General features: G+C 34.2%; 4 protein-coding genes across 9 annotated transcripts; 2 read left to right on the top strand and 2 right to left on the bottom strand.

Moving 5' to 3' along the window:
* Nucleotides 1–265: 265 nt before the first annotated feature.
* On the bottom strand, nucleotides 266–1,792 carry LOC127260000 (uncharacterized). The gene is made up of 5 exons (XM_051287622.1): nucleotides 1,473–1,792; nucleotides 1,327–1,382; nucleotides 1,066–1,233; nucleotides 756–857; nucleotides 266–629 (listed from the first exon to the last, which is right to left on the bottom strand). The coding sequence occupies exons 1-5, from the start codon at nucleotides 1,666–1,668 to the stop codon at nucleotides 495–497; spliced, it is 657 nt and encodes a 218-aa protein (XP_051143579.1). The 5' UTR covers nucleotides 1,669–1,792; the 3' UTR covers nucleotides 266–494.
* Nucleotides 1,793–3,094: 1,302 nt separating this feature from the next.
* LOC127259998 (acidic endochitinase) lies at nucleotides 3,095–4,185 on the top strand. The gene has a single exon (XM_051287619.1). The coding sequence runs from the start codon at nucleotides 3,107–3,109 to the stop codon at nucleotides 4,016–4,018; it is 912 nt and encodes a 303-aa protein (XP_051143576.1). The 5' UTR covers nucleotides 3,095–3,106; the 3' UTR covers nucleotides 4,019–4,185.
* A 737-nt stretch (nucleotides 4,186–4,922) lies between these two features.
* LOC127259997 (plastidial pyruvate kinase 2-like) lies at nucleotides 4,923–9,811 on the bottom strand. Its single transcript, XM_051287618.1, has 13 exons — nucleotides 9,724–9,811; nucleotides 9,298–9,566; nucleotides 8,254–8,541; nucleotides 7,711–7,876; nucleotides 7,426–7,560; nucleotides 6,986–7,096; nucleotides 6,797–6,885; nucleotides 6,396–6,458; nucleotides 6,085–6,260; nucleotides 5,875–5,977; nucleotides 5,627–5,775; nucleotides 5,391–5,499; nucleotides 4,923–5,267 (listed from the first exon to the last, which is right to left on the bottom strand). Exons 2-13 carry the CDS (start codon nucleotides 9,538–9,540, stop codon nucleotides 5,160–5,162), a joined length of 1,740 nt encoding a protein of 579 aa, XP_051143575.1. The 5' UTR covers nucleotides 9,541–9,566; nucleotides 9,724–9,811; the 3' UTR covers nucleotides 4,923–5,159.
* A 3,383-nt stretch (nucleotides 9,812–13,194) lies between these two features.
* Nucleotides 13,195–22,467, top strand: LOC127259550 (methylmalonate-semialdehyde dehydrogenase [acylating], mitochondrial-like). Of its 6 annotated transcripts, none has more exons than XR_007840512.1 (21): nucleotides 13,195–13,314; nucleotides 14,618–15,182; nucleotides 16,345–16,442; nucleotides 16,627–16,698; nucleotides 16,777–16,938; nucleotides 17,019–17,097; nucleotides 17,335–17,489; nucleotides 18,320–18,383; nucleotides 18,624–18,703; nucleotides 18,950–19,015; nucleotides 19,470–19,520; nucleotides 19,609–19,760; nucleotides 20,046–20,136; nucleotides 20,521–20,601; nucleotides 20,805–20,882; nucleotides 20,961–20,996; nucleotides 21,077–21,120; nucleotides 21,197–21,275; nucleotides 21,414–21,468; nucleotides 21,626–21,716; nucleotides 21,789–21,845. XR_007840512.1 is itself a non-coding variant. In XM_051286934.1 (21 exons), the coding sequence occupies exons 2-20, from the start codon at nucleotides 14,651–14,653 to the stop codon at nucleotides 21,706–21,708; spliced, it is 2,043 nt and encodes a 680-aa protein (XP_051142891.1). In that variant the 5' UTR covers nucleotides 13,195–13,314; nucleotides 14,618–14,650; the 3' UTR covers nucleotides 21,709–21,716; nucleotides 21,789–21,935. The 6 variants fall into 6 exon arrangements, 4 of the variants coding, with proteins under 4 accessions (XP_051142891.1, XP_051142890.1, XP_051142887.1 ...); XR_007840511.1 differs by having other exon boundaries at nucleotides 21,194–21,275; XM_051286934.1 differs by lacking the exon at nucleotides 21,414–21,468 and adding an exon at nucleotides 21,473–21,512 and having other exon boundaries at nucleotides 21,789–21,935.
* Nucleotides 22,468–22,884: the final 417 nt, after the last annotated feature.

Raw genomic sequence — 22,884 nt, 5'->3', positions numbered from 1 at the left:
ATTCTATTTAAGTACACTATTAAATCTGACACTAATTTTTTTTTTTTTATTAAAAACTACTAATACCATATGAAATACTTCAAAATCCAAACAACAGACATTATGCATATGCTTGCTTTCAATTTTTCATAGTATTTTTTAATATAATAAACTTATGTTATTTTTTTCTGCAAACTATTTCAAAACCAACAAAATATATGTATATATATTAACACACACAAAAAAAGAACATCACATTAAACATCTCTTTCACTCACAAAAAAAATCATATCAATTTCTAACCTTCTTACTATATTCAAATTTTCGAAATTCAGAAAAGCCTCAAAGTTATGAGACTATCTATGTCACTGAAAAAGAAAAAACACCAAAAGAACAAAAGAACACAGATAATAAAAAAAGTTTCTGCAAATTCTTGACACTGTAATCGTGAATCATGCTCATTACACTTGATAGCAATACACCCACAAGTGCACCTACCAATGGTGACATCCATCTCAAGATGAGCCATTGAGGAAATAGGCCAACGCCTTCTCTGTATCGTTGTCATACATCATCAGGGCTTCGACAACTTTGTCTGACGAGAAACCCATTTCGCGTAGAAGTGCATATCCATTGGCGAACTCCTTAACCTGAAGAAGACAATCAAAGTAGCCTTCAGAATGTTAAAAACAAAATTCACCACAGAGCATCCATCCAAGAGACAAATTTCATTTTCATTTCATTGAATGGATAAAAGATGAGAAATCTGATACTGCCTTGGTGGGATTGTCTCCGTAATTAGCAACTGCAAGTGGAACTGCCTCTCTGCTGAGACCTGCAGCTATATATTTGCTCACCACAGGATCTGTTGAAGAACCCTAATTACAGGATCAAACATAGGCATGATCAGGTATCTATTAGTTCAACTCAAATGCAAGGAGGTTAGTGCAGATGGCACAGGACAAACATCTGGTCGAACATGGAAGAAATCAATGGAAGGGTGAATTGAATTAGATTCCAATTCCAAAACAGATACAATGATCAGTATAGTTAACTAATGAAAAATGTTGCAGATGAAGTGCATACATGAGAAGATGAAGATGTTTCAGTTGCCTTTGGGGGAAGATTGTCAATCCCTAGCTTGCTCCAGTTTGGATTCTCCTTTACTGCTTCCGCTAGAACATTCCTCTCGAACTCGAAATCGAAATGGAAATTACTTCGAGGAATCTCTCCCAATTGTGGCAACAATGGAGGCTACATTACAGCAACGCAAATCAGTGAATCAACAATTGAAATTTTCAAAAATTCTTATCCATTCAATTGGTTGATCAAGGGAAAAAAACACACCGGTGCGCTTATCCGATACTCCGGTTTGATCGAAACCCTAATTCCCACGCCAGATGCTATGTAAACCAAAAAAAAGGGTAAAATGATAATACAAAATTCCCAAAATTAAACTACGCTGAGGAGGTTACAGAGAGAAAATTGCTCACAGTTTGACGGTGGGGGAGGAGCGTGGTGGAGCGGAGGATTTCTGGAGTGCGCCGCGGCGGCGGAATGAGAGGCGGTGACGCCGACCCTGGGGTAGAGCGACGGAGGTTGACCATAATTGGGAGTGGAATCCGCCGATGTAACTCTGCCGTACGGCGGCATTCCGGAACCGGAGCGTTTAGTGAAATCGTACTCCATTCGCCGGAGAGCCGATCAACGTTGCTTTATTACCTATGGATTCGATTGAGATCGACGACGACGACGAGAACTGAACTGAAGACTCTCCAATATTGCCTGATCTATCTATCGATTTTTCACTGATTTTGATTTTGTCTGGAATAGAACATTGGTAAAAAATAATGGGCTGGGTATTGATATGGGCCTTTTAAATGGGCCTAAATTAGTGGGTGGTCCATTATTTATAGAGACGGATATGGGCTCTTGTTTTGAGGTTTGATTAATAGAATATTTAAATTACTACTAAAGCATGGCTGCATGGGGACTAGGTCAACTCCACCGAAGGTTTGATTTAGTCAACTGTATTATACATGATTTAGGACAGTCGTAAGACGACTATTTTACCTTCATTATTTGCATATAGTTGACTTCAAATCCTCCACTTCTCGACATTTGGAATCCAATTATGCCCACTAACGTGCACTAACCTTCGTTTTACTTTTCACTCATAATTTATTGAATTTTTTTGTTTTGTAAATTTCAGGTATTATATAATCGTTAAATTTAATATTTTGTAAAATAATAATAATTACATATAATTACACTAGTGTTTGTGTTCTTTGGTTTTGCTTTCTCTAAGATAAATAGATAATACTATAATAACAGAATAAATAAAAAATAATTACGCATCAATTTCATATGTATTCATTTAATTTCTTTTAAATATCTAAATGTATGGCTAAAATAAGTTTTAGATATAATAGTAGGATTGTTACTAAATAATTGTATATTTGTAATTTATTAAGAATATTTTACTACTAAAAAGAGAATAGTCAAATGAATAATTCATGAGAGCAAAGAGAGTATAAAATTCTTACAAAATAATAATAAGTCCGTTAAGTTTGTTCGTTACATTCATTGTAATAATTAGCAACAAGAGATGTGTCTTGGAGTGTTTTAAATCTTAACTTTTCTAAATTTTAAATAAAAAACATATTTTACATGGTATAATATTTTTAATTTATCAAAAATAATTTACTGTAAAAAATACAAATACAAGTAAGTAAACACTAAATTACTAACAGGATCATTCGTTTTATTAACACACACCCTATCTTCGGTGTGTATATATATACATTATATGTGTAAAGATATGAGAATAGTGTGTCGAGCCTAGTTTTTAGATATTAGGTTCAATCAAAAATTTATCTAGAGGAGCATTTTCGGACAGCGGTGGACAGATCCCATGTCATAAATAACAATAATAATAGGAAAAATAGAGATTGTGTTTATTTTTTAGATGGAAGATCATGCTGCTAAAATACAATTTATTTTTTATTTTCCATGTGGTTCCAAAATCCACATGGGATTCTTTGTCGCATTCAAACTTACTATTATTATTATGGCCTTTCTTCTATAAATAGGTGAAATTACTAACAGAATAAAATCGTAAACAAAGATGGAAACTATTTCCAAGTTACCCATAGCTTTAGCCGTACTCTTCTTCGTTCAAGCATTCCTTTTCTCCGCCGTCGCCGGCCGCCGCGCCTCCGGCGCAATTTCCGTCTACTGGGGGCAAAACGGCAACGAAGGCACTCTCAACGAAACCTGCGCCACCGGAAGGTTTCGCTACGTCAACATCGCCTTCATCGTCAATTTTGGAAGCTTCCAAACCCCCGAACTCAACCTCGCCGGTCACTGCAATCCAGCCACCGGATCCTGCCGCATTCTCAGCGATCAAATCCGCGCCTGTCAACGGCGAGGAGTAAAAGTGTTGATCTCCCTCGGCGGAGGCGTCGGTAACTACAGCCTCACCTCTCGCCAGGACGCTCGGAATCTATCGAATTACTTATGGAAAAATTTCCTCGGCGGCCGCTCCGCCTCGCGTCCGCTCGGAGACGCCGTCCTCGACGGCGTCGACCTCGATATCGAGCTCGGATCCTCTCTCTACTACACAGATCTCGTGAGATTCCTCAAATCTCACCGCCGGACGAGACACGTGTACGTCTCCGGCGCGCCTCAATGTCCTTTCCCCGACCGGTTGTTAGGCGCGGCGCTGAACACAACTCTCTTCGACTTCGTCTGGATTCAATTCTACAACAATCCGCCATGCCAGTACACTCCGAACAACACCGCGAATTTGATAAATTCGTGGACGGTTTGGACGAGTTCCGTGAGGGCGAGGAAGATATTCCTCGGACTTCCGGCGGCGCCGCAGGCAGCAGGAAGCGGATTTATTCCGGCGGATGTGCTGACGACGGAGATCCTTCCGGTGATCCGGAAGTCGAGGAGGTACGGCGGGGTGATGCTGTGGTCGAAGTTTTGGGACGATCAGAGTGGATACAGCACCGCCATTGTAAGCAGCGTGTGATGTGCGGTTGAAAGCGGTTATGAATTTCCGTTAGGGACTGTTTGTTTGGATTTTCTATTATTTCAATTTCGAGAACCAATTATGGCATGTATCTTGTAGTTTTTTTAAAACAAAACGAAATTGTGGAAAAAAGATTTGTCTCATTGGATAATTGGATTTTTTTTTAATTTTTTTTAAAGTTTGACTGTTTGGTAGTGGAACGTACAAAATATACAATCCAATTAGGAAATGACTACTGCTGACATAAATAAATAAACACTGCGATGTGTTTGTTTGATTGTGCTTTGGATCATCTGTTTTGTTTTGTTTACTGTTTTTTATGTTTATTTGTTTTGCGTTTGTATGTATAGTTGTTGTGTTTGAATATGTATATACAAAATATGGTTAAATACTTTATATTCTCATTCATTTTATTTAAAAATATTCATATCCAAACCCACTTCTTTTAATCACTCAAACTAATATAACGCTAGCGCGGCGCGGGGATGGACTAAAATTATGGGTTCAAAAGTGATCTTCTACATTTTGAAAATAATATATGTTGTAAAATACTAGTATATGAGTGTAATAAATGAACATTTCTTATAAAAATATAATCATTTTTTATATATATAACAATTATTTCACTCAGACATAATATTTTGAAAAAAAAATATGAATAAAAATAAGAAAAATTACTATAAAAATGGGAGTAAAACCATAAATAATGTGGACACATCGATAACCCCAACAATAAATTAGTGGCAGCAGCTGCAGGCCCAAAATAAATAGACTTTACCTATTAATTAATTAGCATTTTAAATAACATATCATATCATAATTTCAAGAGTAAACATACATATCTAAAACTCCTAAATAACTTTGCTCAGCACAGACTACAGATTACCTAAAAAAAGAAAGGGAATGAGTGACAAATGATAATAAGATACTCCAAGTATTTCAATTCGACTAACAAATTCAATAATTCATTACAATGATAAAAGAGAATAACATAAATCAATCAAGGTTTGCTTCACTTCACGAAGGCATGTATGTTCACACCTAAGTGGAAAAAACTGAAAACATGCAAAAATGTGGCGGCAAGTGTAGATTGCTTCTTCTTTTCTTTTTCTTAAATTTATTTTGTGTCCTTGTTTCGAATCTATACTTGCCTGACCTGAATGTTATGCGTGGACTGAGATCGCCAGATCGGCTGCCTGCCGCTTTGAACAAGCGCTACCTGCTCGCCCTCTTTCACCATCCCTTGCCCCTATAAAATTGAATCGCCAAACGTACCAGATTAAGTGTCCATGTTGTAAGAAAGTTATGGTGTTGGCGAAGTTTTAGGGCATAAAATAAGATGTCAAAAGCTATGCGTAGAAGAAGTTTTTACCTGTAACAATGCCAGTGCTTTGGAAAATGCCTCCTCAGCATCGGCAGAGAACTCCATGTGTATGGGGCAAACGCCTTGGTACAATGCCAACCTTTGTCGTATACGTTTACTGTTGAACAAGTAATCGAGTAATGATTAAGACAGGATAGGCAAATGAACCATTTCCTCAATTCATTGGAACCGACTCTTCTCAAAGAACAAAAGACTATCGGTAATGTAAAATTCATGTTACTCACTCATTTGTGAAAGCAAAGATTGTGCCAGATGGTCTAAAATGGCTCAGTAGAATCGCCATGTATCCAGTTCGAGTGAAGACAACAATAGAAGTTCCAAGGGTATTGGCCATCATCGTTGCGTGGAATGCAAACATTTCGCTCATGTGATTCTATTAAAAAGTTTCGGTAAATAACATCATCAATGAATTCAATTGCATATATATAATATGCAAGTTAGCTACTAGAACGTCACCGAGGGTTACACCGACCTTGAAGGATTCACCGAGATTTGCCGGAGCCTGTATGCCAGGTAATGTAGCTTCCATTCGCAAAGAGACTGTGTGCATGACCTTGACTGCTTTCAGTGGAAACCTAAAAGGGAATCGACGCAAAATCAATACAATCATGCATGTGATTTATTATAACTATATGTAGAAATCATTTTTCCCTATTACAAAACTAAAGGTCAGGTTACTTACTTCCCATGAGCAGTTTCTCCGGAAAGCATAACTGCATCAGCCCCTTCTTTCACAGCAATAGCAATATCCGACACCTCTGCTCGGGTGGGAGTGGGATGCACTATCATGCTTTCAAGCATGTTCGTTGCCACTATTACTGCCTTTCCCATACCGCGACATAATCTGATAATTTCTTCCTGCATTGATAGAAAGTTAATGTTGTGATAAAGCAACCAGTATGGCAAAATCCAGCTATCTTAGTTTATGTAACCTAGACTAGTGGTAGCAAAAAAAAAAAAAAGAAGGCAAATATTTCCTTTGGAATTTATTACCTGCAATAAAGGCACCTCTTCTATTGGTAACTCGGCACCAAGATCCCCTCTTGCAACCATAGCCTAAGGAGAGAGAACATTCAATTTTTCTAGCAATATTAGCTTTATATTCATGAAATTAGTAGGAAAAAACAGAAATGAATCATGAAAGGTGTAACTGTTTAAGCTGGAGAAAATCATAGACCTAACAAATGTCATTTCCAGAGTTTGATTCGGATATTACTTTCCCAAGAACTGTAACTTTACATTGTAAAATAAAAATTGAAAAGTAACAATATTTCAGTTTAAATAGTTGCAATAACCTAGATGAAGATCAACTTTGACAAGCATCAACTCAATTCCCTATATATTTTGCTAGATAGCAGTTCCCTTTCAGTTAAACGATACAGCCGTGTTCTTACCCCATCGGATGCAGTTATAATTGAATCTAGATTTGGTATTGAATCTGCACTTTCAATCTTTACAATGACATGAATGTCCGCACCAGCCTCTGCAGGGAAAATATTTGAAAGAATGTTAAAGATGTAATACCCAAAAGTTCAATTCAGTTTAAGCAACATTCAACTGTATGCCAAAAAATTATGATCTACCTTTAAGATAATTCTTCAGTTCATGGACCACAGATGCATCCTTAACAAATGAAACAGCATAGAAGTCAACTTGGTTATCAACTCCAAATTTGATGTCATCCCAGTCCTTATCTGTTATAAATCAGTGCCAGAAAACCATACCCAGTGTCACACTCAAGGAAAAAGAGAAAAGGGACTACAGGTCAACTAAAAGTAACAAGCACAAACAAAAACATAGTGATTTCTTTGGAATGTTTTTGCTGTTTTGCATATGAATTTTTTTACATGAAAAATGATATTTGGATGTGATATTTGAAAATGATGTTTTTAGACAGAAAAATAAAAATAAATAAATATTTATGTAGTTTGCATATTGCAAAAATACAGTTAAAAACACAAGTGAACAAAGATTGTTATTGAGCATGAGACAAATCATTGGAAAAGGTTAAGGTATATCTAACCAGTTATAGATGGAAGTGTGGCGCTTTTCCCTCGAACATTAAGATGCCGTCGAGATTTAAGCTCTCCACCATCAACAACTTCACATTTCACTGAATCTTTGGTTTTTGACTTTACTTGTAATGACATCATTCCACCTGCATAATGAGACCTATTGTCAGCATCAGACACAAAAGAAATGCACAAATCACACATACATTTAAAAAATATATATACTGAAAGCTGATTATACAAGCGCAGGGAAAGCAAGTTAGCAAAAACAATTAATGTAATAAATAGCACCATACCATCAACAAGAAGCATGTCACCATCTTCTACATCATTAACAAAATCGTCATAGTTGACACTGACACAATCAGCTGTGCCAACTCCCCTTCGAATTGTGAAAGTAAATTCCTGACCAGGCACCAATGTAATCGGCTGTGGTAAGTCACCACTCCTAACTTCAGGGCCCTGTAATCAGATTTGACAAGGCATAAGGAACGTATATAAACCAAGAAAGCATCACAAGAATGTGTTTATGGTCCTATTCTTTTTTTTCTTCATACCATTTGCAAACCAGAAACCAAGAGAGTGGAAATGAATGGTAACAATATGGGTTATGACATAAAAAAACAATTATCTAGTGAAATACAACAAATGAAATCAACTTGACTCAGGCTGCCATAAGCATCATTTGATCCCTACTACCTTAAGCTATAAAAGGGTTGTCTTTCCATCAAGCATAATTACAATAACATTGCCTTAAGATTTCTAATCATGCAAACAACAAAGAAACTAAATTAAATGATGTTGTAACAAAGGCACACATGCTCAAATAAAATAATCACCTTGGTATCAAGCATAATGGCAATGACATTGTCTTTCGCTTCAGCGTTATATTCCTTAACCAAGTCAATAACTTTTTTATGAGATGCATGATCTCCGTGCGACATATTAAGACGGGCAACATTCATTCCAGCCTCTGCCAGCTTCCATATCATTTCCTTGGTGTTGGTCGAGGGACCAATAGTACAAACAATCTTTGTCTTCCGCCTAACTACAGGTTTAGACCACACCCCATTTGATGCATCACCAAGTTTGGAAATCCCCTGTACATATTGGCTTTCCCCCTCTGCCTGCTCAAAGAATCAGAATAGGGGATTGTGTTATTGAGTGTCAGAAATCATACTTGTTACCACTACAATACTTTATACATATACCAAGGCTCAATTTACATGCATACTTTTGGAAATTGTCACTATTGATCAAAATAACGTTTTCCAAAATAAAAATAAAAAATAAAAATCATGACATCAAACTACTTATTGTTTCTCACAAAACACCACATAAGCACCACAGCTATACCTAATTTTTTGTTATTCCAAAAAATGTAAGAAAATTTTAATCACCTTAACTTGTGAAAAATGTAGAAAGAGATGAATGCATATACTTGACCACTACAAGTAATTATCCTGTTAACTTGGCTTGCATAAAGGCAATGTATATCTTAAAACGATTATACTGGATGTTTGTTCTATACTTTTGCAACAGCTACATGACCATCTGTACTTCTTTACACTTATAAGTTAGCAGTCACAAAACGAAAATCATTTATATAAACAATACACTCCACAACAAGGATATATATCGCCGCATTATTGCCAGCAGCATTAAGCTTCAAGCACTAATCTCACTCAGCCTAATGCAATATCAAATCGTTACAAAAAAAATCCGAGCAAGAAGTTGTCAAGAACCCTCCAGATGCCTAAAACGCCAAAACAAAGACGTAAACGAACCATTGCTCAGAACAAAACAAGAAATATGTACCTAAGCAGACGCAATCTCAAACAGAATTAAACAAAAAGTCAAAAGAACAGTATCCGAATCGAAACCTTTGGCGCGTCTTCCGGCGTGACCGGAACCACCTGCGGCTCGACACGATTAGATCTCCTCGCCGTGATCGGCGCGCTGAACTGCGAAGCTCTTCGGCCCGTTCTCTTCTCGGTGAGCGCGAACACCTTCGCCTCAAAACCAGAACCAGGCCTCAGCCTCTCCGATCGGCTCTGCATGGATCCGGAGCCAATATTCGCCGCAAATGCAGCGTGATTCACCCTCCCCGCCGCCGCTTGCGCCATTGCCACGAAATCCTATTAGACACTGACTGAACGAGAAAAAAAAAACAAAAAACTAAACTAGGCAGAGATGAAGAGGAGATCCTGGAGTATAAATGGAGAAGAAAAACGTTGGAGAAGTCGCCAACGAAGCGAGAGGAGAGGGAGAGAGGTTATGTAGGTGGGCGGAGAGAGGAGAGGGCTTGCCTTGTTTGTATCGACGAGAAGAAAAAGACGGAGGCGATTCGATTATAGGCCACCCAACAGTTCGATTGCAACGTTGAATGAGGTCTTCTTTTCTATGCCTTTTTCCTATTCGTGGCGGCATAAACGGCGTCGTTTTAAATGCACTGACTTTGTATGTATGTATTGAATGGAAATACGAAGTTCTGTTTTCTTCTGCCCTAGTTAATGCTCTGTTTATTTTTGGCTAAATTGCATAAAATTCACAGTGGTTTATAAAATTGAACCAAATCTTTTGTATTTTTAAAATTGCGGGAAATTTCGTCGTGGTTTCATAAACTTTACGTCTAACCCCCTCCGTACTTTTAAAGAACTATTGAGGGATTAGACGCAAAGTTTATGAAACCACGACGAAGTTTCGTGCAGTTTTAAGAAATTTGGTTCAATTTTATAAACCATGGTGAATTTTATACAATTTTAGCTTTTTTTTTCTTTTTTTTCTAATATACTATTTCCACCGCTGCAAAATAGAATATAAAAATTATACAAGTATAAAAATAATTTTTAATGTTAAATAAAATAATAAAAAAGTAAATAAAAATACAGGCAAAAAATTTATATAAATAGGTTCAATTACTTTTGCCTAGGTCATTTTCAAATGCATTGTAGACATTATTTTATTTTAATTTATAATTTTACTTTTTTAAAAAACATATATTTTTAAAATTTTAATTATATATTTTAAACTGTTTTCTATATTTATAGTAAATTGGAAGGGTATTTATTAAGTTAAGCAGATAATACATTACTAAAAAAATAGTAACATTGTTTGGAGAAGAAATAAAAATGAAAAATGACAACCTTTTAGGAACAGGTAGACTGCCTATTTTTGTGTACCAAGGAAGTACTTTTTACTATGTATATTTAAATAATAATAATAATAATAAAATATTAAATAAAATCTATTAAGATTTGTTAGTTTGAGAATTTGAATTTTAGTTTAAGATATGAATAGTAAGAAAATTGAATTTAAATAATATATAATGTGATATAAATAAGTATTAATATAATATTTTAAATGTAAAATTAATTTTAATTTAATATAGAAAATAAAAATTTAATTTATTTTGTTAAAAAAAATATATTTGATGAATATATTAAAAATTAAGTAAAATTCGATAAGAGAACACGGTAGAAATAAGACAATTGAACCTATATAAATAAATAAAATGATTATAATTACTTTTACAATACTTATAAATAATCCAGTGTTCATATTTATAATTATTTTTTATTTTTGGTTTTGATAGATATAAATTTCTATAAAATCGTAATTTTATGGAGTACTACGAAAGATTAGACTTTAAAAAAATAAAATTGCTATTACGAGTGTGTAAGTATAACAATATTTATAAAGTAATACTCTTTTCGTCCCACATAATTTGTCTCTATTTTTTATTTTCGTCTGTCCCATATAACTTGTTCTTTCTATTTTTGGAAATATAATTATGCACTTTAATCGCATTTTAAATTTTATAATTTTTTAAATTTTAATTAAACTATTTAATTATCTTAATCTTAATCTATAATTATTTTTACTAAGTAATAATTATTTTTATTAATACACTTTTTAATTACTTACTAATTATATTTTACCTAAATTCTCGTGTCTACAGTAATATACCCATATTACATGGGACGGAGGGAGTAATAAAAAAAAATATGTTAATATAATTATTTATAAAAAATAAAATTACTATTTTAAAATGAACACAAATAGCAAATATGAATATTGAATCATAAACAAAATATATACTTCCTCCGTTCCAAAACTATAGTCTGATTGTGTTTGGCACAAAATTTAAGAAATATTGATATTATATTGGTAGTTGATAAAAAATACGGGTAAAAGATTTTTTTGCCATTTATTAGTGTATTAGTGTAAAAAGTAATAGCAATTTTGTAATAATAATGAAAAAGTAAGAATAATTTTACAGTGATATGATTATTTATGAAAATGAGACTATTATTTTGAGACGGACAAAAATAGTAAACCGAATGTACTGGGACGAAGAAAATATATTTTCTTTCATAGCTTTTTTTCCCACAAACATTTTCGTTGCACCTACAGCCATTGCTGTTTGCCTCCGCTGTGGGAGTTCACGTGCGGCCACTGTGTATACAATTTTAGATCAAATATTATTAAAATATTTGATATTTATGTAGATTAATAAAATATATAATATATATTCAATCAATTTTAATGATAATTAATAATTATATACAAAAAAAATAAATTATATATATATATTTTTGTACACAATACTACTTCCAAAGGGTTAGTTTGTTTGGGGCTTTGAATTTTGAAATTCACGTCAAATTTGAATAGTAAAAATTTTGAATTTGAATAGTATAAATTTTGAATTTGAATAATTGTATGATGTGATATAAATAGATGATGATGTGATATTTTGAATGTAAAATTGATTTTTAGTATAATATAAAAATGAAAAATAGGTGTTTGATTTGATATTTTTGGGGAAAAAAATTGAATGAATAGTGGAAATCTAATTCAATCCTCCAAAAAAACACACCATAATGTATTTCGTTTACTTCATCTGTCCCGAAACTAAGTATCCATTTGTTTTTTACACTTAGTTTTAGAAATATTAGTATTATATTATGATATAGTAGGAATAAAGTAGAAATGACTAAAATAACCTTATTAGTATGTGTGATATAAAGATAATGCTATTTGTGTAATATATTATAAGTTGTAAAGGTATTTGTAATATTAGGTAAATAGTACAATTACTTTTAAAAAATGGATACTTATGGGACGAACTAAAATGGAAAAATAAATACTTTATTATGGGACGAAAAGAGTACTATATTTAGCTTCTTGCTTATTTTTTATTATTATTATAATAAAATTAATTAATATATAAATATAAAAAATACTCTTTAACTTTTTTATAAGTATATTTTTTCATTTATGCTTGCAAGAATAAAAATATAAAAATGATTTTACCAACTTATTCTGCATTGTATTTTGAATCTCTGCGCTGGATCATTTTAACTGTTAATTCGTTCTTATCTTTTTTTCATTTTTTATTATTAAAAAATAAATAGATATCATTTTACCTGTCAACCCTTTTTTATCTCTTTTTTATTTTTTATTATTAAAAAAACAAATAGACATTTTCATCGAATAAATATTAAAAATATATTCATAAAAAATTCAAAATAAAACGCCCTTAGTCTCTGTTTGTTTGAAGTTTTGTTACAATTTCTTTTTTTTAAGCAACTTTCAAAATTTTATATTATATTACAAATTTATTTTATAAATATTATATGTATTTATATAGCATTAATTTACTATTTAAATTCTATTTTTTAGTATTAAATAATTCAAACTGAAAAATCAGACACACAAAATAATTACATGGGATATATAATTCGGGCAACATCCGACCCATAGACAAAACCCGAAAAAAGACATGAATAATTAGGGTTATAGCTATCTCCACTTCCCGATCGCTGCTTCCACACTCTTTAACCGTACAATTGAATCTTCGGCTGCTGAATCTGAATTTCGGACCTTCCCCAACGCCGGTAAAACATTTGCTGTTAATATTTATCAAGTATTCGGAGGCCAATGATTTTTTTATTTTCATTTTTTTCAATGAACACGATTCGATCATATTCTGCGCAATTGTTTGTGGAGAAGTTTTGTTTCTTTATTTGCACTTGTTTACTCGCTTGAGTGTTTATGGAAAGTTTGAAGTTGCATTAATGCATCATCTATATGGTTAATTTCAGCAACTAATGAAAGTATGCCGGCTAGTATTTGATAATTAGGTTATTTGATTTGTACTTTAATCACAGCCCTCGGGATAATACTGATCCTTATTGTTAGCTGTGGGGTTTGGTTTACATGTCTATGCAGAGAAGGAACACTGACACGAGCAAATGCATATGTGCACAGCAGAAATGCATAAAAGATAATTCATTATTAACTAATTTTGACATTCATTAATAGGTGTGTTTACTTGTTGTTTGGTGCTTTCTGGAATATTGGATTTTGAAATTTTTGAGGAGAATATATATGGGTGTCAATGTCAATGTTCTAAATGAAACACTGGCGTTGGATATCTTTTTATTTTTAGGTAAAATGTAAATGCTCTCTAGATTATATTGTGAAAAAAGAAAAAATTAAAAAAAAGGACGAAAATGCAACTAAATACAATCATAGTTAGTCACCTATTATGATAGATTAAGTTTGCCATTCCATATAATAGTCGATGGAGGAAAATTTTGAAACATGAATCAGTCATATGATTGTAATGCATTCGGCATATTTGCAAGCACTGCTGCATGCATCAAAGGATTATGCAAACTCGGACAAAACATTTAAGTAGTTGGCTTTTACATCTCATGCTAGAATGATATTTCAATTGCATCAATCAAAGTATTTTGTGCTGTATGCATATTTGGCGACTAAGACCTTGATTATTTACTTTTATATGATAAGTTAGTAGTGAGATAATCCTTGAGATGGGATTCTCTATGTTCAATCAAACTAAATGAGGGTTGGGATTAATAATCCAAATCATTGTCTGCTGTACTATTTTTCATAGTTGTATTCTATTCTGTTTCTTCAATTTTCTGTATATGTATGTCCTTCCTTATGGTTTGTAAATTCACATGTAACCACCAGTATGTTCATTGCTTTTAGTAACACACATCTGATGTCCAAAAGCTATGGTTATTCAAAAGCACCCTTCCTTTGATATACAGTATTCTGTTATATTGACAATCTGCACAACAGTTTCATTTTCCCCTCACGAAAAATGGCCACAGTAGATTAGCTTGACGTGTTTTTTGCAAGTTTATGTTGACTTCACCTGATTTGCAGGTTCCGTTCAACTTGCTTCCCCTGTCCAGTTACATGGAATTAGATGTAACTCCACAAATGCTTCCACCTCCACCTGGGAGTTTCATTGATCGTGAAGAACTTATTACACATGTTGGGGAGTTTGCTGTCGCTCAAGGATATGTTGTCACCATTAAACAGTCTAAGAAGGAAAAAGTTGTGGTCCTTGGTTGTGACAGAGGAGGTGTTTATCGAGACAGGCGTAAACCTGTTGACGAGGCATCTGGTGCACATCTTCGGAAGAGAAAATCTGGTTCTCGATTAACAAACTGTCCATTTGAAGTTGTGGGTAAGAAAGAGGATGGCCTATGGGTGCTTACTGTTAAGAATGGTTCACACAATCATGAGCCATTGAAGAACATTTCCGAGCATCCTTCTGCTCGTCGCTTCAGTGAGAAGGAAGTAATGCTGATTAAAGATATGACAGAGGCTGGTTTGAAACCTCGACAGATACTTAAAAGACTCAGGCAAACAAATCCTGAGCTGTTATCAACACCAAAACATGTTTATAATGTGAAAGCAAAACTCCGTCAGGGAAATCTTACAGGTTGGAGTTTCATTCATTTCTTTTCTATCTTTGATGTGTATTTCAAATTTCAGGAATAGCCAACTCCATGATAATGCAATTTATAGTCAAATTGAAATCCTTACTCTTGACTCTTTTAATGCATATGGTTGTTAGCCACTTCAAATGCTTTTTAAGCTAAATATTATATGTTTCCTTCTGATCAAAGAAAATTTTTAAATGATCGCAAGAAGTGGCCGACAAGGCCGACAACACAAATAGTAGAGCATTCACAACAATCATATTAAGCTAAACAGGGAAAAGGGAGGAAAACATCTGCTGTCTATTAGTAGACATTTTTTGCTGTATTCATGCTTTTGTATTTGTTGATATATATATTTTAGATAAATATTTTGGTTAATATTATTTAGATTTGGTAATTATTATTATAGTTTGTTCCTTTTGTGTTATGTGTATAAATAGGCTCTAATTTCATTATAAACAATTCTCTCAAAATGTAATATGTTATCATAGCCTCTCCGGGTTCATCCTTGTAACTTTGGAGTGTACTCGGAGACCACATCGTTGTTACTTCAATCCATGCCTCTCGAATTTGAGATTTACTATGATTGTTCCAGCCACATCTTCTTTGGATAATTCCAACCTATCTTTCAAATTGTTTCCAGTTTTGATCAAGTTTTTGGTTTGTTCTTCAATCATATGTTCGGAATTCCTGCCTATTTAGAGTTTAGTTTCTTAGGGTTTAGCACCACTGCCACAAAAGAGGATTTCCGGTGCCGCCGCTACCAGACACCCTAATTTGACGCCTACGGCAAAAGAGGATCACAGTCATTAAAAATTCTAATTTGGCCAAAACCTTAATTTCTTAGGGTTTAGCACCGTGTCATTGTGGCAAAGGATTGCCGGTGCTGCTGCCTCGATATAGGATTGCCCATCAGAAACTTTAATTTGACCAAAATCCTAACTTCTTAGGGTTTAGCACCGCTATCTAAATGGTCCAAAGTTGGTGCTTAGTTATAAAGTCCATCAATACTCATATATTATTGACAACAAAGTCAGATGACAGCCTATGCGTTTTTCATCTCCATAATTGGGCAAACACATTTTGATAAATCTGTGATAATACTAAGCAATGATGTCAGTTAGCAGCTGAGCATCGTTCACATTCTTAATGTGTTTGCAGTGAGGAGATTGAAGACATTGAGACCTTCTGCATTTGCTGAGGGAAACTCAGAGCCTTCCACATCATATGAATCTTCATGGAGGAAACGTTATCCCCCGGTAATTTGAGTTGTATACTATAAATGTTTGGTTATGTATATCCAACGTTTTAGCTATTATATGACACATGTCCTTCAGTTATTTTATTTGTGATAGTGAACTCTTTCTGGTCAACTTTTGATTGGTCAATATGTCTGGCAATAAGCTTTTATATGGCTCATATAAATTTGTTGACACATTGCAGAGGGTCCCAAATTTCATTGGCGGTAGATTTGTTGATTCACAATCATCAACATTCATTGATGTTTTAAACCCTGTAAGTGAAGAACATTTATGTGTACCATCAGCTTTCTGTAAGTAAATATTTATACTTATAGTCCCCAATCAATTGTAGGCTACACAGCAATTGGTTGCTCAAGTTCCTTTATCTACAGAAGAGGAGCTCAAGGCTGCATTATTTGCAGCTAAAAGAGCATCCATTTCATGGAGAGCTACTCCAGTTGCTTCTCGTCAACGCATTATGTTCAAGCTTCAAGAGCTTATTACCCGAGATATTGTAAGTTTGTGGTACCCCCCATCGTAACTGTTTCAAGTATTAAAGTTTCTGTAACTGGAATCATTGTTATTGTTTTCCAGGGTAAGATTGCCAGCAATATAACCATAGAGCAGGGTAAAACATTAAAGGATGCATTTGATGACGTCTCTCGTGGGATTGGTGAGATCTATTGTTATTTTTAATTGATTGATCTGTATGGCACCTGGAGTTGAAGCATTAAGTGTAGCATCAGAATGGTGAATTTATTGATTATTTGCATATACGGTGTTATGCTTCTAAGATTTTTCCAATTTGATTAAGAATCTTTCAAGATGTTTGATCTTGAGATCTGTTAAAAGCCAGTTATTAGTTAAATGTATCCTGTTGTTGATCTTAATATTCCATATTTTACACCAGAGCTTGTTGAACATGCTTGTGGAATCGCCAGTTTGCACATGGGGCAATTCTCATCAAACATATCAAATGGAACCGACATTTACACTATCCATGAGCCCCTTGGTGTTTGTGCAGGAATATGCTCTTACAATTTTCCAGGCATGATTCCATTATTGGTATGCATTTTCATTATACCTTTTCCTTTTATATTTGCATTTTTTTCCTGCAACTTCACTTGACTGCCATACACTAGCTTGTTACGATTTAATTTTTCTACATGTAAAAATCACTTTCCTACTTTCCCTTTTTAACTGCTAGTGTCTTGTTTATAATATTGATCTGCAGAACCTGAAATCATCAAAAACAGAATGGTTGATCAAAATAACACAACTTTAACATCACATCACATGAAAGACCTGAAATGTTCTTAGCAGATTTTGGTGAGAACTTGATGAAAACTTCTTTCAAATACCTTAAACAGAGCTAGTGTCTTTTGTGATTCTTAAGGGATCAACAGTCAGGTTACCATAATAGTTTATTGCTGCGTGTTAGACTAAAAATAGGTTTTTTTTTTTTTTTTTTTTTTTTTTTTTTTTACCCCATGCACCCACTTAGGCCCTCCATGGGGATTGAAGCTCCAACCTCAATCATGCCAAAAAATGCTCAACTACTTGAGCTACAACCCCTTGGCTTGTTAGATTAAAAATAGTTGATTTGCTTAAACAGCACTCACAGTAGTTTGGAGAAGCCTGAACATTTTTATGGATGGACAAAACATCTAATAGCTGACAATTTATTGTCCAAATATGCAAAGCTTTAGGGTAACAGAATTGGATTGAATGCATAAGTGGAAGCAATTCCTAAGGTAAGGGTAACAGGGGAACTTCTCTCCCTTATCACTTGCAATTTTCTAAAGAATCACTTCCCTAGCAAAGTGAGATGTTATTGTCATTAATATTATTTATATAACCGCACTTTCCAGTGTCTTATTATGAGTTTTCTGCAGATGTTTCCAATTGCTGTTACATGTGGCAATACTTTTGTTATAAAACCTTCTGAGAGAACGCCAGGTATTTAGGATGAACCATTCATAATCTTAATACACATTATCTCGTTCATGTTTAAGGATTGAATATCTCCGTTTTATGCACTAATCTGTCTCTGTAAATCCCCTTAATTTAGTTTCTGCATGGCGGTACGTACTCTGAAAACGTTTACGGTCTTCTGCGTGTATTTTTTTTTTTACACCATATTCAGACCAATAAAACAATTCTTGTAATTGATAATATATTCCCTACAATTGCCTTCAGGAGCGTGCATGCATCTGGCTGAATTAGCAGTGGAGGCTGGTTTGCCTAATGGTGTCCTAAATGTCATTCACGGTACCAATGTAAGCTGTTGGTGTTTCATTTTAAATGTATTCCATGACATTCTTGTTTTCATCTCGATTCCTTCATTCCTTGGCTGGAGAGTTTATATTGCTTTTGGTTAATAACCACATAAGATTTCTACACTAATGGCATCTTTTGACTTCACTTAGTTGAGTAGGAAATCCTCAAATATGCATAACACAGTTTATTTTTTTATTGTGTTTATATGTGCAATGGGTTTTAATAATTTGTCTCTAATCATATAGGATGCCATTGATGCCATTTGTGATGATGAAGATATCAAAGCTGTGTCATATGTCGGCTCAGATGTAGTGAGTTTATGTTTGCTTTGTGTTTCTTTCTCTCTCTCTCTCTCACACACACACACATTTATTTGGTTTAAGAACATGACGATAAATAGTTGGTTTTGGATCATTCTTGTGCCACTTCTATAATTACATTAATCCCTTTTCTTAACATAATACTAACGGGTGTTCTGTACATTTGCAAATTAATTGGTCATTCAGAAAGGTTAACTTTTTCAAATCTCTGATAATAACATGAATTACAGTTCTTCATTTGACTCCTCATCTATGCTCCTTATCAATAGTTGTATGTAGGCACTTTTTTAGGTAATTACTCAAGTTTGATGCAGTTAACATGTTGCAAACGTGTGTTTCTCAATGAATAGCACATCTGTATTGGTGGTCAAGATCTGAGCTAAACAGATGATCTGTTTCATGCCTCTCCGTGTTTCATACCTTTAAATTAATATTTGGTTTCCAGCCAGGAATGTATGTTCATGCAAAGGCATCTGCCTACAGCAAACGAGTTCAGGTGAAAGCAATCCTCTACAAATTCTTACTATGTTCTTGTGGAAATTCTTTTATTGTTTGAATAAATTGATATTTATTGTACTCCTCAGACCAATATTGGTGCCAAGAGCCTTGCAGTTGTTATGCCAGATGCAAACATGGATGCTACTTTAAATGCGCTTGTTTCGGCTGGATTTGGATCTGCAGTACAGAGATGTACTGCAATTAGTGCTGTTATATTTGTTGGAGGATCAAAGCCTTGGTAAGTACCTTTTAAACAATATATCTGGCTGAGATATTGTTTTTTAATATACATTGTCTATCATCATCACTGCTGTATCAGCTGGTGGTGGCTGAGGTGTTCCGTGGAGATATTTAGCATACTTTTCGTTGTATGATTCTTGTTCGAATTATTGCATGTGCCATTGCTGCACTAGCTTGGAAAACTCTGATGATTTATTTTGGTCAACTTCTATGTGATAAACAGTGCCTAATATGGTGTCACGCACACAATTATATATAAGTTTGGAAATTTTCTCTTCTTCAGGGAAGAGAAGCTAGTGGAGCGTACCATGCAACTTAAAGTAGATGCTGGAACTGAAGCAGGCGCGGACATCGGTCCAGTGATCAGTAAGCAGGTGTACTGAAGGACATATCTTAATGATCCAATTACTTGACATAAATAGTTGACGGAAGAGAAGATAATCACAGTTGTTAGTAATGGGAGCCGATAACTTGGGGTCTCTTTACTTTATGTTCTCATTACTGTTTCCGCAATATTCATCAAAAAAATTTCTTTCTAGAAAACATCACATACAAAGCCTTTCCTTCATTTAAAATATTATGTCAAAAAACTTATTCAAAATATCATATATAACACCTATTTTTATATTCAAACTATTCTCCAACCAATCCAAAACTTCAAAACACTTTCAAAGCCTATCTAAAGACAACCTTGCTTTTGGTGATATACTGATTCAAACTTTAACTCAAGTGCTATATTCATGAATGATTGGCTTTAGGTTAAGGAAAGAATATCAAGGGTGGTTGAAACATTTGTTGAGAATGGAGCCAGATTAATTCTTGATGGGAGGAAGATAGTGGTATGCCTTCAGATTTACTATTGTATTTGCTCCCGTTTCTTTCTGTAGAGAATTTGTAGTTATTTATCCACTTGTTCCTGTATTTATATTTGATAGTTTTATGATAATTCCAAAGTGCTTAACAAATAAATAAATATATTCACAACTGTAAATCTGATAGAGAACTACTGTCTATTAATCGATTTTATAAAACAAACTTATAGGTTCCTAAATACGAGCTGGGAAACTTCGTCGGTCCAACAATCTTAACTGATGTCACCGAAGACATGACTTGTTACAAGGTATATATGATGTTGCTACGTAGAAATAGACTGTTGTGCTGTGTTATAAGTGAAACTTACATTCATTGATAAATACAGGAAGAGATATTGGGTCCTGTTCTCCTTTGCATGCAGGTTCGTCTAACATAATGGTTTTTTCTTTTGGTATTTGCTAATATACATTTTCCTCACTTTCTCCCCCTTTTTATATGCAGGCTAGAACGATAGATGAGGCAATAAGCATAGTCAACGGAAACAAGTATGAGTGTGCTCGGTTATTCTCGACTTTTAATACTGTGATGATTGGCTTTGACTTGATAATTTGTTTCCAGCAGACATGGAAATGGAGCTTCCATTTTTACGTCATCTTTAGCTGCTGCGAGAAAATTCCAGATCGAGATAGACTCTGGGCAGGCAAGTATACTTTTTCCTTGTCACAAGACAGTGTCGGAATAAAATGGCTTTAGCGTCTGGGTTGAGAAAACTTAGCATTTCTGATCCAAATATAAACTCATTTCACTTCTAATTTGCATCTTTCAAAATCCGATTTAGGATTCGTTTACCTTATGATACAAGGATCCAACATTGTGACACACATCCTTTGCATGTAGGTCTCCAACACTTATCAATTTTTTGTGTCTCACAGGACAGGTTCCATTCCATCAATTTTTTGACATGAAAAAAGGGACAACAACAATAATAATAATAATAATAAATTGCTCAGTTTACAGTTTATTGATACTTCCTTGGTTCTTTGAATGCAGATTGGCATAAACACAGCTGTTTCGGCACCATTACCTTTGTTCTCATTCAATGGCTCCAAAGCTTCATTCACCGGAGATGTTAACTTTTACGGTAAATCACACAATCATATCAGAACGTGGCCAAATTTTGTTTACAACTGAACAACATTCATTGCATTTGCAGCCAAAACAGGGATCGAGTTTTACACCAAGATCAAAACGGTCACTCAGCAGTGGAGGGATTTATCATCGATTGGAGGAGTTTCTTCATCATCCGGCCTGAACACAGAGGAGGATCCAGATGCACCATGTAATAGCGGAGAGGCGGAGCCTCCTCACACGCTGCAATCCATGGATTTCCCGAGGGCCTTGGGGCTGCAGCTGAGGGATTTCCCGAATGGGCAAGGACTGTCTTCGGTGTCTATGCCCCTGCATCATCACGGTGGGGGCGTGTCTATGCCCAAGGAATTCCCGAACAGTGAGGGTGAATCGCTGGTCGAACAATCCCGGGATATTCAGAATTGTGATGGAATTTCTGCAGCAATTCCAGCCTTGGATGGATCCCAATGGACTCTTTTTTGAGCTCATACTGGTATGTCTGTTTACAGCCTACTGCTCATCTTGTGTTGTGCTGTTGATTTTGAGTTTTTTTTATTTAGTTAGAGTGTTGTTGTGAAGTAAATTGTTTGAATTTTTTCTTTTGTTTAGTTAGTGTTGTTGTGAAGTGATTTTTTCATTTTTTTTTTAGTTAGAGTGTTGTTGTGAAGTAAATTTACTTGAAATTCTTTTGTTTAGTGGAGTGTTGTGAAGTAAATTATCACTTAAATTGAATTCAAGTTGGGTAGCAGCGCATATGTGCAAATTCTTTCATTATTCTTTTATTTTTTTAATCACTTTTAAGCATTTTTACATTATTTTATTTTATTTTTATGCAAAGGACTTCCTCAGTTTCACGTACCATGTAGTTTCTATCATTCATTTTCGTTTTTTTTCCTTTAAAATGATTATACACTTTAATTTTATTTTAAATTTTTTAATTTTAATTAAACTAATTAGTCATCTTATTAGGTTGGTTTCTATTTAAGTATAATACTGCTATTTTGTAAAAAAATTTATTGTTTGTAAGTATTGTAACATAAATTAAAAATCAAATAAAAGTTTTTGAAAAATAGATTTTCTAAATAATAAAAGATTAATTATTTAATTTGATATTTTATATTTTTAAAAAAGAAATGCCTAATAATATATATATATAATAAATGGTATCAAAAAATTTAAAA

Source organism: Andrographis paniculata, unplaced genomic scaffold, assembly GCF_009805555.1.
Source record: "Andrographis paniculata isolate CXL003 unplaced genomic scaffold, ASM980555v1 Contig60END, whole genome shotgun sequence".
In the NCBI taxonomy this organism is placed as follows: Eukaryota; Viridiplantae; Streptophyta; class Magnoliopsida; order Lamiales; family Acanthaceae; genus Andrographis; species Andrographis paniculata.
Note: the sequence above shows the minus strand (reverse complement) of the source record. Positions and strands in the feature narration are given on the sequence as shown.